At 43.5% G+C, this 13,077-nt stretch overlaps 1 protein-coding gene across 5 annotated transcripts in view; it reads right to left on the bottom strand.

Moving 5' to 3' along the window:
* The window catches only part of crybg1a (crystallin beta-gamma domain containing 1a), a 243,875-nt gene that overhangs the window by 7,095 nt on the left and 223,703 nt on the right, over positions 1–13,077 (bottom strand). For all 5 annotated transcript variants that reach the window (XM_072246122.1, XM_072246121.1, XM_072246123.1 and 2 more), the window contains 3 exons: positions 12,483–12,612; positions 10,042–10,181; positions 5,068–5,191 (listed from right to left, as the gene is read on the bottom strand). In XM_072246122.1, the coding sequence (XP_072102223.1) occupies positions 5,068–5,191; positions 10,042–10,181; positions 12,483–12,612 (394 nt within the window). The remainder of the gene's footprint in view (positions 1–5,067; positions 5,192–10,041; positions 10,182–12,482; positions 12,613–13,077) is intronic.

Below are 13,077 nucleotides of genomic sequence, written 5' to 3'. Positions count from 1 at the left end.
TAGTAACTGACCTACATTTTCTTTTAAAAATGCTGCTCCAGACAATCCCACTGCTCTAATTGACAAAACACTTACTTATAAGTTCCATTGTCTTATACAATACAGTAGTTAAAGAAATTTAGCAAAGAAACAAGCCCTTTGGCCCATCGAGTAGTTGTTACCCATCAACCACCCACTAGCACTAATCCAATATTAATCCCAGTTTTTATTCTTCCCACAATTCTCAGTTCTCTCCCAGAATATACTTTTGCACTTGCAGCAATTTACAGTGGACAATTATTTCCAATAATTGGGTGGAAACCAGGGGACCCCACAGATACCCAAAGAAAGAGAGAACGTGCAAACTCTACACAAATGGCTCCTGAGTTCTGACCTGCAAGGAGACCAGTGCTGTAAGGAACACTGTAAGCCCCTGGCTCTCAGCTAAGGAATTCCTGATCATCTCTCTGGTACACAGGACAGCAAATCAGCAAAGTCTAAGTTTTTATAAGGGGGAAAAGGAAAAGGTACTGTGAATGCAAAATCAGTCCGAAAGCAGCTGACACCAGCACCCTGCTGATGGAACGCTGCATTTGAGGCATTCAAAGACATAGGTAGCCAAATATTTCCAATTTTTAAAAAAAACTGCAGGACTGAAAACAGCGAGGAAAGGATTGAAATTTGTAATTAAAACAAAAGTGAAGACACTCTAGATGAGACTTTTGAAGAGGGTGGTCACACCCAGAGTACAGGCTTTGGACAGTAGATGGGTGACCACCAGAACATAAGAAATAGAAGCAGGAGTCGGCCATCTGGCCCATCGAGCCTGCTCCACCATTCAATAAGATCATGGCTGATCTGGCCATGGACTTATCTCCACCTACCTGCCTTTTCCCCAGAACCCTTAATTCCCCTACCATGCAAAATCTATCCAACCTTGTCTTAAACGTATTTATTGCTTCATTGGGCAGAGAATTCCACAGGTTCACCACTCTCTGGGAAAAAGTAGCTCCTCCTCATCTCCATCCTAAATTTCCTCCCCCGAATGTTGAGGCTATGTCTCCTTGTTCTAGTCTCTCCTACCAGTGGAAACAACTTTCCTGCCCCTATCTTACCTAACTTTTTCATAATTTTATATGTTTTATAAGATCTCCCTTCATTCTTCTGAATTCCAGCGAGTACAGTCCCAGGCGACTCAATCTCTCCTCAAAGTTTAACCCCTTCGTCTCTAGAATCAACCTGGTGAATCTCCTCAGCAGTATAAAGCCAATATATCTTTCCTCAAGTAGGGAGACCAAAACTGCACGCAGTACTCCAGGTGCGGCCTCACCAGTACCCTGTACAGTTGCAGCATAACCTCCCCGCTCTTAAATATATAGTCATAGTCAGACTTTATTGATCCCGGGGGAAATTCAATCCCTCTAGCAATGAAGGCCAGCCTTCCATTTGTCTTCTTGGCAGCCTGCTGCACCTGCAAACCAACCTTTTATGATTCATGCACAAGCACCAGGAGAGGTAAGGGGATTAAAAATTCAGCACAAGGTTCCCCTATGGCCATTCTCCTCAGCAATAAGTATATATCTTTGGATACTGCTAGTGGGGGCAGGGGGGGGGTGACCCATCAGGGTACAGCTGCAGCCTGGCTAGTGGCACTGTGGCTGGCTGTGAGGCTCAGCAGGTAAGGGGAAAGTCGGCAAGTGCGGTAGTGATAAAGGATTCAATAGTTGGGGAGACAGATATGAGATTCTATGGCCATTTTAGAGGCACCAGGATAGTGTGTTGCCTCCTGCGTGCTAGGGTCCAGGACGTATCGGAGCAGCTGCAGGATATTCTCAAGGGGGAGGGTGGACAGCCAGAGGTTGTGGGGCATATTGGCACCAATGACACGGGCAGAAAAGGGTAAGAGGTCCTACGCAGTGAATATGTAGAATTAGAAAAGAGGCTGAAGAGATGGACCTTCAAGGTTGTAATCTCCGCATTACACCTCTGCCACAGGCTCATGTAGGTAGGAGTGGGTTGATAGCACGGATGAATGGGTGGCTGAGGAGATAGAGCAGGGGGCAGGGTTTCAAGTTCTTGGATCGTTGGAACTTTTTCTGGGGAAGGGGTGACCTGTACAAGTGGGACGGGTTGCACCTGAACTGGAAGGGAACCGATATTCTGACCGTTAGGTTCGCTAATGCTACACAGGAGGATTTAAACTGGGTTTGCAGGGGCTGGGAACCAAAGCGCCAAGACAGTAAAGTAAAGGATTGGACAGGTAGGTAGTGTCAGGAAAAGTACTGAAAGGCAAAATTGAAACAACAGGTATGATGCGTCAGATAGTCTGAAGTGTGTATATTTTAATGCTAAGAGTATTATGGGTAAAGGTGACGAACTTAGAGCATGGATCAGTACATGGAATTACGATGTTGTAGCCATTACTAAAACTTGGTAGAGAGGGGGTAGGAATGGGTGATTAATGCACCAGGTTTTCAAAGATTTAGAAAAGATAGATGAGGAGGTAGAAGAGAGTGGTGGGGTGATGAGTTGCACTACTGATCAGGGACAATATCACAGCTGCAGTCAGGAGACATAATGGAGGGATCAGACACTGAGTCCATTTGGATGGAACTCAGGAACAGGAAGGGTGCAATCACACTGATGGGACCATTCCTCCACCCCCCCATTAGCCACTGGGACATTGAGGAACAGATATATAAACAGATTAAGGAAATGTGTAAAATAATAGGGTTGTTGTCCTGGGGGATTTCATCTTCCCTAATATCAACTGGGACCTTCTCAATGAAAGGGGTTTAGATGGGGCAGAATTTGTTAAGTGTATCCAGGAGGGTCTATAAAATCAATATGTGGGGGTCCAAAAAGAGGAGGGTCTGTACTGGACCTGGTGTTGGGTGATGAGCCTGGCCAGGTGACTGACCATTCAGTGGGTGAGCAGTTAGAGAACAGTGACCACAACTCCTTAACTTTCAGGATAGCTGTAGGTTCTTGTGGGAGAGTTTTAAATTGGAATAAGGCAAATTATGAGGGCATGAGGCAGGAACTAAGAAGAGTTAACTGGGAACACCTGCTTTCCGGCAAGTCCACATTAGACATGTGGAGGATGTTTAAAGATTAATTGCACAGATTACAGGAAAGGTATGTTCCTGTTAGAAGGAGGGACAGGGATGGAAAGATAAGAAAACCTTGGCTCTCCAGAGAGGTGATGAATTTAGTCAAGAAGAAAAAGAAAAAGTATGTAAAGCTTTGGAAGTTGGGGTCAAATGGAGTACATGAGGATTATGATGAAGCTGGAAAATAACTAAAGAAGGGAATGAGGAAAGCCAGGAGGGGCCATGTAAAATCCTTGGCAAATAAGATTAAGATGAATCCCAAGGTATTCTATACATACATCAAGAACAAGGGGATAACTAGGGACAGGGTAAGACCACTCAAGGATAAAGGGGGGAAACATTTGTTTGGATGCAGAGAATGTGAGTGAGGTACTTAATGAGGACTTTGTTTCAGTATTTACCAAGGAAAAGAACGTGGAGGGCCAGGAGATCAGTGCTGAGTGTACAAATACATGAGGGCGTTTACAGGTGAAGGAGGAGGAAGTGTTGGACCTCCTAGGGAGTATTAAGGTGGGTAAGTCCCTGGGGCCTGATAAGATTTACCCCAGGTTATTGAGGAGGCAAGAGATGAGATTGCCAGTATTTTTGTGTCCTCTCTAGGCATAGGCAAGGTCCTGGAGGATTGGCAAGTGGTTAATGTTGTATGTTTATTTCAGAAGGGAACAAGGGAAAATCCTGGGAGCTATAGACCGGCGAGTCTCACATCAGTTGTAGGGAAATTGCTGGAGAAAATTCATAGGGATAGGATACAGTATATGAGCATATGGAAACCCTTGGTCCAATTAGGGAGAGCCAATATGGCTTTGCGTGTGGCAGGTCATGTCTTTCCAACTTGATTGAGTTTTTTGCCAAGCTGATGAGAGATATTGATGAAGGTAGGGCAGTGTTTGACAAAGTCCCTCACGGGAGGCTAATCCAGAAGAATAAGGTGCATGGGGTCTCCAGCGAATTGACTGTTTGGACTCAGAACTGGCTTGCACATAGAAGGCAGAGGGTAGTGGTTGAAGAGGTTTACCAGGATGCTGCCTGGATTAGAGGGCATGAGCTATCATGAGAGGCTTTACAAACTTGGTTAGTTTTCTCTGAAGCGTTGGAGGCTGAGGGGAGATCTGATAGAGGCTGATAAGATTAAGAGAGGCATAGATAGATAAGACAGGGAATATCTTTTTCCCAGGGTAGAACTGTTTCATAGCAGAGGACATTCATTGAAGGTCAGAGGGTGTAGGTTCAAAGGGGATATGAGGGGTAAGTTTTTTTCCACAGTGGTGGATGTCTAGAATGCACTGCCTGGTATGGTGGTAGAGGCAAATGCATTAGAGGCTTTTAAGAGACATTTAGATAGGCACATGAATGTGAGGAAGATGGACAGATATGGAGGGATTAGTTATTGGGGGGTTTTGATTTGCTTTTTAGCTGGTTCAGCACAACATTGTGGGCTGAAGGGCCTGTCTCTGTGCTGTACTGTTCTCAGATCAGTGGAATTCATTACCACAGGTGGCTGTGGAGGCCATGTCATCGGGTACATTTAAGGCAGAGGTTGATAGGTTCTTGATTAGTCGGGGCATGAAAGAGGGAGAAGGCAGGAGATTGGGGCTGAAAGATAATTGCATCAGCACAATGAAATGATGGAGCAGACTTGATGGGCCAAATGGCCTAATTCTGCTCCTATGTGGTTTAAAATGATTGAATTACATATTGATTTAATGCAAGGAAAACAAAAAAATCTTAATTTTGAAAATACATTTTTTCATTTCCTGAAGAATCTGTTTGGGGTTGTGTTTGAAGATGTATTTTAACCCCTGAAGAAATTAGGCATTTCCCTTTCTATTGAAAATTCATTAATCTACAAGAGAATCAGTTTTCTTTTCTTCATTAGTGTTTCAACTACTTTTGATTGGATGGGCAACAGTGATGATGTCCCAGACACATTATTCAAAAGTTCACACGACAAATCTTTATAGCTACATGTCCTGACCTGAATTAGCGGACGCAGAGAACCGATCACATGCCATCCAGTGTGCTGATGCCAATTGGGTATCTGACTGGGCTGTAGCAATATCTGTCGACCTCTGAAGTTACTGCCTTCGTAAACAACCCACCTGTTTTTCATTTAAAAAAGACAAAATATATTTTGCACATTTACAAAATACAAAATACCTGCAGAATATTACACTAATATTGAGCATTACCTGAAAAACCTAAAGTTCTGCAGACAGAGGTTATTTCAGTAAAACATTAAGGATCCATTAAGATTGTGATACTGCGTTGATTTCTAAGTTGGTTTAAAGACACACTGAAAAGTCACAACATAAAATGATCCACCTTCGAGCATTTTAGTGAGGTGACAAGACAATGTTTTTACCTTTAGGAAGACTAACAGGCAGAGCGACCAAAAAGTACTGAACCAGCTCAGAATGACACAACGTCAGAAAAGCAGATGTGTTTCACACTGGAACATTCCAGCTGGCTATGAGTTGTAATAAAAGCGAAAATGCTGGAAACACTCAGCAGATCAGACTGCATCTGTGGGAACAGACCACACTCCTTAAGGATTGGCAGCAACACCTCTGCTACAATTATTCTCAACACTGGTGCTCCAGAGTTTTGTGGCCCTATTCTACTCCCTGTACATGCGACTGAATGAGAAAATTTTGCTCTAATTTTTAACACTTATTTTATTTAGAGCTGCAGCACACAATAGGCCCTCTGGCCCTTCAAGCCGCACCGCCCAGCAAATCCCAATTAAACCCCAGCCCAGTTAGGGGACAATTTACAGTAACCAACTAACCTCCCAACCGGTACGCCTTTGGACTGTGGAAGAAAACCAGAACACCCAAAGGAGACCCACATGGTCAGCATAAGACCATTAGACCACAAGACATAGGAGCAAATGAGACCATTCAGCCCATTGTGTCTGTTCCGCCATTCCATCATGGCTGATCCTGGATCCCACTCAACCTCATACATCTACCTTCTCGCCACATCCTTTGATGCCCTGACTGATCAGGAGCTGATCAACTTCCACCTTAAATATACACACGAACTTGGCCTCCACTGCAGTCTGTGGCAGAGAATTCCACAGATTTACTAAAAAATTCCTCCTTACCTCTGTTTTAAAGGGTCACCTCTCAATTTTGGGGCTGTGCCCTCTAGTTCAGGATACCCCCACCAATGGAAACATCCTCTCTACATCCACCCTACTTAGTCCTTTCAACATTCAGTAGGTTTCAAGGAGATTCCCCCACATTCTTCTAAATTCCAGCAGTACAGGCCCAAAGCTGCCAAACGCTCCCCATATGTTAACCCCTTCGTTCCTGGAATCATCCTCGTGAATCTCCTCTGGACTCTCTCCAATGACAACACATCCTTTTTGAGATATGGGGCCCAAAACTGTTGAAAATACTCCAAGTGTGTCCTGACTAGTGTCTTATAAAGGCTAAACATTATTTTCTTGCTTTTATATTCTATTCCTCTTGAAATTAATGCCAACATTGCATTTGCCTTCTTTACCACAGACTCAACTTGTAAATTAACCTTCTGGGAGTCTTGCATGAGGACTCCTAAGTCCCTCTGCACCTCTGATGTTTGAACCTTCTCCCCATTTAGATGTTGTTCCTTTTATCAAAATGCATTGTAATACATTTCCCAATAATGTATATGATGGGAAGGACGTACAAACTCGTAGCAGAGGATTTAAACGCAAACAACAGGAATTCTGCAGATGCTGGAAATTCAAGCAACACACATCAAAGTTGCTGGTGAACGCAGCAGGCTGGGCAGCATCTGTAGGAAGAGGTGCAGTCGATGTTTCAGGCCGAGATCCTTCGTCAGGACTAACTGAAGGAAGAGTGAGTAAGGGATTTGAAAGTTGGAGGGGGAGGGGGAGATCCAAAATGATAGGAGAAGACAGGAGAGGGAGGGATAGAGCCAAGAGCTGGACAGGTGATAGGCAAAAGGGGATACGAGAGGATCATGGGACAGGAGGTCCGGGAAGAAAGAAAAGGGGCGGGGAACCCAGAGGATGGGCAAGAGGTATATTCAGAGGGACAGAGGGAGAAAAAGGAGAGTGAGAGAAAGAATGTGTGCATAAAAATAAGTAACAGATGGGGTACGAGGGGGAGGTGGGGCCTTAGCGGAAGTTAGATAAGTCGATGTTCATGCCATCAGGTTGGAGGCTACCTGATGGCATGAACATCGACTTCTCTAACTTCCGCTAAGACCCCACCTCCCCCTCGTACCCGAACTGTTACTTATTTTTATGATGTCTATCCACGGCCTCCTCTACTGTAAAGATGAAGCCACACTCAGGTTGGAGGAACAACACCTTATATTCCGTCTGGGTAGCCTCCAACCTGATGGCATGAATATCGACTTCTCTAACTTCCGCTAAGGCCCCACCTCCACCTCGTACCCCATCTGTTACTCATTTTTATGCACACATTCTTTCTCTCACTCTCCTTTTTCTCCCTCTGTCCCTCTGAATATACCTCTTGCCCATCCTCTGGGTCCCCCCCCCCCTCTTGTCTTTCTTCCCGGACCTCCTGACCCAATATCCTCTCGTATCCCCTTTTGCCTATCACCTGTCCAGCTCTTGGCTCTATCCCTCCCCCTCCTGTCTTCTCCTATCATTTTGGATCTCCCCCTCCCCCTCCAACTTTCAAATCCCTTACTCACTCTTCCTCCAGTTAGTCCTGACGAAGGGTCTCGGCCTGAAACGTCAACTGCACCTCTTCCTACAGGTGCTGCCTGGCCTGCTGCATTCACCAGCAACTTTGATGTGTGTTGCTCGTAACAGAGGATGCTGGGACAAGTGGACAAGAGAGCCATGTAGGGATCGATCCCTGTGGAAAGTGGATCCTGTATATTGGAGAGACTCAACGTAGGTTGGGAGACCATTCTGCTGAGCACCTTTGCTCTGTCCACCAAAAAAGCAGGATCTCCCAGTGACCACTCACTTCAAGACTATTTCCCATTCCCATTCCAAGATGTCAGTCCATGGCCTACTCGACTGTTGCAATGAGGCCACACTCAGCTTGGAGGAACAACACCTTACATTCCGCCTGGGCAGCTTCCAACCTGACGGCATAAACATCAATTTCTCAAATTTCCAGTAATTGCCACCCCCTCTCCTTTATCATTCCTCATTCCTGTTTCCCTCTTTCAGCTTATTTTCTTACCCGCGCATCACCTCCCTCTAGTGCCCCTCCCCCTTCCCTTTCTTCCATGGACTTCTGTCCTCTCCTATCCCTTCTCCAGCCCTTTATCTCTTTCACCAATCAACTTCCCAGCTCTTTTCTTCACCCCCTTCCCCCCTCATTTTCACCTATCACTGGCCACTTTGTATTTCTCCCTCCCCTTCCCAGCCTTCTTACGCTGCCTCCTCCCCTTCCTTTCCTGTCCTGTTTACTCTATTCCATAGATGTTCCCTGGCCTGCTGAGTTCCTCCAGCATTTTGTGTGTGTGGCTCCAGATTTCCAGCGTCTGCAGAATCTCCTGTGTTTGAAATTGGTAGAGTTGTGAGGAGGGTTGTCAATGAATACAGCAAGGTACATTATCAGTTGGAAATTTGGGCAAAGAATGGCAGATGGTGTTCAATCCCAACAAGCCTGAAGTGATGCATTTTGGCAGGTCAAATGCAAGGAGAAAGTATACAGTAAATGGCAAGTACAAGTTCATGTTAAAGTCTGTCCCGAGCTTTGTGGCGCATCAGGCCGGTGCTTATGTTGGTTCCTGTGGCGTGAAGCGACTGAGAGTACGAGACTCTCCCCCAGATAGGACGCCAGTCTATCGCGAGGTTAACCCCCAGCATTTGCTGGTACCCATTTTCAGCTGGGTGGACTGGAGCAGTGTGTGGTTAAGTGCCTTGCTCAAACACACAACACGCTGCCTTGGCCGAGATTCAAACCCACGACCTTCAGATTGTGAGCCCAACGCCCTAACCACTTGGCCATGCGCCACACAAGTTCAAGTTCATAGCTCCCCGAAATTGGCAACACCTCTGTCTTGAATGGTAAAGAAACTGTGTTGTAAGCTTACATTCATTGATCAGGGCACGAAATGTAACAATTGCAAATCATGTTGCATTGAGGTCAGGCCACATTTAGAGTATTATGGAGACAGAAGATGTTTCAAATACTGGAATCTGGAGCAACAAACAATCCCTCATAACCCACTGAGTTCCTTCAGCAGATTGTTTCTTTGGAGTATTGTGTGTAGTTCCAGTCAATTCATTACAGGAAAGATGTGGAGGCTTCAGAGAGGGTGCCTTGAGTCTATTAGCTATAATGAGATGTTGGACAAACTAGACACAGTTGTGTCAGAAGCTGAGGGTGTGTGACCTGATAGCAGTACAATTACAAATAGTATAGATAATCGAGTGCTTTTTCCAGAGTAGAAATGTCAAATACCAGAGAGCATAATGTTAAGGTAAGAGAGGAAGAGTCTAAAAGCGATGTTCAAGGCAATATTTGTTTTCAAGAGCACAAGATGAGATAGGTACCTGGAACACATTACCAATGGAGCTGTTAGAAGCAGATAAGGTAGCAATGCTCAAGAGATCTTTAGGCAGACATATGATTTTTTATGCTTCAGACACAACTGGGAAAACCCTGTCAGATGGTTGAGGCAGAGTTAGTGAATTTTGTTCAAGAGACTCTTCCCAAGCATCAAAAATGCAAATTTACATCCAACCTGCCATCTTCAAGAAATGTAATTTACATATACAGTGATTCACGTTGCCTCAAAAACAGGTATTTTATTCAAATCTAGTTAGCATATTAGGTAACTGGATCATTTGGATTTGTTTTATTTAATTTTTAAAACCAACTTAAAGATAAAGATAAATATTGTATATAAATAATAAATGCACAATCCAGATAATTTTTTTCTAATATCATAGTAGATCGTTCTCTTGCATCAAAAGTTTTGGAGCAGCTTTTCTTTTACTTACGTTCCACCATTAACTTTGAGTGAAGAAACACGAGTATTATATCCTTCTAATTTCAGATTCAACACTTCCGAGTTCAACTCAACTCTCTTTCCTTCAAATTTCTCTCGCATAAAGAGTATTATGCCTGGCATTGAGAAACACTGAAAACAAGAAAAAAATACTTTTCATAGGAAGAGGGAGAAAAGGCAATTACAGCTATTAAGAACAACTAGGAAAGTGTTGCTGGAACAAATACAGTGTATGGACTGACTGGCCATGACAGCGAGCAATTACGGAGCGCTGTGGACATTGCTCAGCCCATCACAAGATCCAGCCTCCCCTCCATGGATTTTGTCTTCATCTCCCATTGCTCCAGGAAAGTAGCCAACAGAAACAAAGACCCCTCCTACCTTGGGCATTTTTTCTTCTTCCCTCCCCCCTTGGGGGAACGTTGACTCTGACCATGAGAGGCCTGCGTCGGGCATTTTCATGCCTTACAAGGTGCAGATTGGAAGTCTGTGTGGGGCGCCATTCCTCACACAGACTAGAGCAATGTGTGGTTAAGTGCCTTGCTCAGGGACACAAACACGCTGCCACAGCTGAGGCTCGAACTAGTGACCTTCAGATCGCTAGACAAACGCCTTAACCACTTGGCCACGTGCCCCTTGCGTTAGGCAGAAAATACAAAAGTTTGTAAACATGCAATACCAGGCTCAAAGACAGTTTCTATCCCATTATATGATCATTGAAAGGACCTCTTTTCAATTAAGTTTATCTCATAACTTCACAATTCATGTTGTAAGGCCCTTGCCCCTCATTGTTTGACTACTCTGCACTTTCTCTGTAACTGGAACATTACACTTTGCATTTTGTAGTACTCAAGTATATTATGTATTGACATTATCGCATAGAAAACAAAATTGTATTTATTTTATCTTATTTTGATATACAGAGAGGAATAGGCCCTTCCGGCCCTTTGGTCCGCACCACCCAGCCACCTCTGACAGCCCCAATTTAACACTAAGCTGATCACAGGACAATTTTTACAATGACCAATTAGCCTATCGGGTACGTCTCTGGACTGTGGGTGGAAACTGGAGCACCTGGAGAAAACCCATGCATTCCACGGGGAGGACGTACAGAGACTCCATACAGAGGATTCTGGAATTGAACACCAAATTCTGAAGCCCTGAGCTGTAAGGTGGCATTAACCACTGGGCTACTGTGGTGCCCCATATGGTATCGTGTGTATTGTATCTCACTACACGTGATAATGATAAGCCAATTACCAATTACAATTATTTTTGATTAGTGTCAGAAAGGTCAACAGCATTTTTGAAAATAACATAAGGGATCGCTACCTTTATAAGCAAATCGTACACAAGGAGATTATAGTATATGTTTCTAAGAACACTGGTGGTTCATAATATAAATCACCAAAATTTAAAGCTAACAGAGATTTATGAGAATGATCCTGAAGTCAAAAGATGAGCTATTTGGAAACCCTGAATAAAATAGACTTATTTGCCTTCACAGAAAGCTTAAAGGAAAGCATGAATTTTACAAAATAGTGATGGATTTTCTACTGGCAATAAGGTCAGTAACAAGAGCTCAGAAACTGGCAGGAAGAATAACAGATAATATCATGAGAGAATGAAATTATACAGCAATTGCTTTAACATTGTGAATTGGGAAATGAAAACATATTTAATAAGAACTTCTAAAAAGAATACTTGGTGAATGCGTGGGAGAAAGCTCACAGGAAAATGGAGACAGAGCAGAAGGGTTAGACAGTGGATATATTTTTCAACAGAAAAATAACTCAGACATAATAGGATTCTGAGCTATGGGTTTCTCTCTTAGTTTCTTATCACATCACTCATGAAATCTCCTTAGAGGAGTCAAAATAGAAAGTTAACAATCACATATAGTATCACAATCTAATCAGCAATTCAGCCTTGAAAATGAAATAACACATATTATATATAACAGTTCAGGACATTCCGATACAGGAGTTATAGGCGCTAAATGTAAAAGTTATAATTTCGGAAATTATCTTTCCACACATTTAGAGAAGAAATTTTTAAAGCTTTACATAAAAGGACTTGAGTTCCACCAGTGCCAATCACATTTTTGGAAGATAACATCATTGTTTGAGAAGAAGGCAATGACAAACCACTTCTGTAAAAAACTTTGCCAAGAGCGATCATGGTCAAGACTACGATCACCCACGTCATACGACCTGGCACGTGATGATGATGGTGTTTACTGTTTGACTTGCTGAAGCACAAAGAACAAATTAGGATCTAATATTGTGACCATCTGCTGATGCAGAAAGAACATGAAAAAACACCAGCATGCGTTATGTATCCTTCAACTTCTAAAAGAAACTTGGGCTCTTAGACATATCAACAGCATCTGAAATTTCTCAACTGGAAGTTAAATATTTAAGGGATACTTACAAAGTTTACTGTCCTTGCGGATTTGATACACGTATCAACTATACAGCCCATAGCTGCCAAGTCAGGGTAAGTTCCTTCCTCAAGTACGTATTGTCTCCCAGTGAAATTCTCTGCATCAAAAACTACCCAGCTGCAAAGAAACACAAACCATGAATCAATTAGTTTTGCCTGCCTTCTGACCAGAAAGGTTCAAAGTATTACAGTTATTTCAAAAGTCAGGCTCATGGAGGGATTTCAGTATGCAGGTAGATTGGGAAAATCAGGTCAGTACTGGATCCCAAGAGAGAGAACCTGTAGAGTTCCTACAAGATGGCTTTTTAGAGCAGCTAAAATAGGGGATCAGCTATTCTGGATTGGGCATTGTATAATGAACTGGATTTCCGGAGACATGATGCAGAAAAGGCTCTTCCAGTCCTTCGAGTCGTGCTGCCCAAGAATCCCTCGATTTAACCCTAGCCCTAATCACGGGACAATTTACAATGTCCAATTAACCTACCATCCGCTATGTCTTTGGACTCTGTGAGGAATCCCGAGCACCTGGAGGAAACCCACATGGTCTTGGGGAGAACATACAAACTCCTTACAGGCAGTGTCA

The sequence above is a fragment of the Mobula birostris genome, chromosome 2 (assembly GCF_030028105.1).
Source record: "Mobula birostris isolate sMobBir1 chromosome 2, sMobBir1.hap1, whole genome shotgun sequence".
Classification (NCBI taxonomy): domain Eukaryota; kingdom Metazoa; phylum Chordata; class Chondrichthyes; order Myliobatiformes; family Myliobatidae; genus Mobula; species Mobula birostris.
The sequence above is the reverse complement of the archived record's forward strand: the minus strand, read 5'-3'. Positions and strand labels throughout refer to the sequence as shown.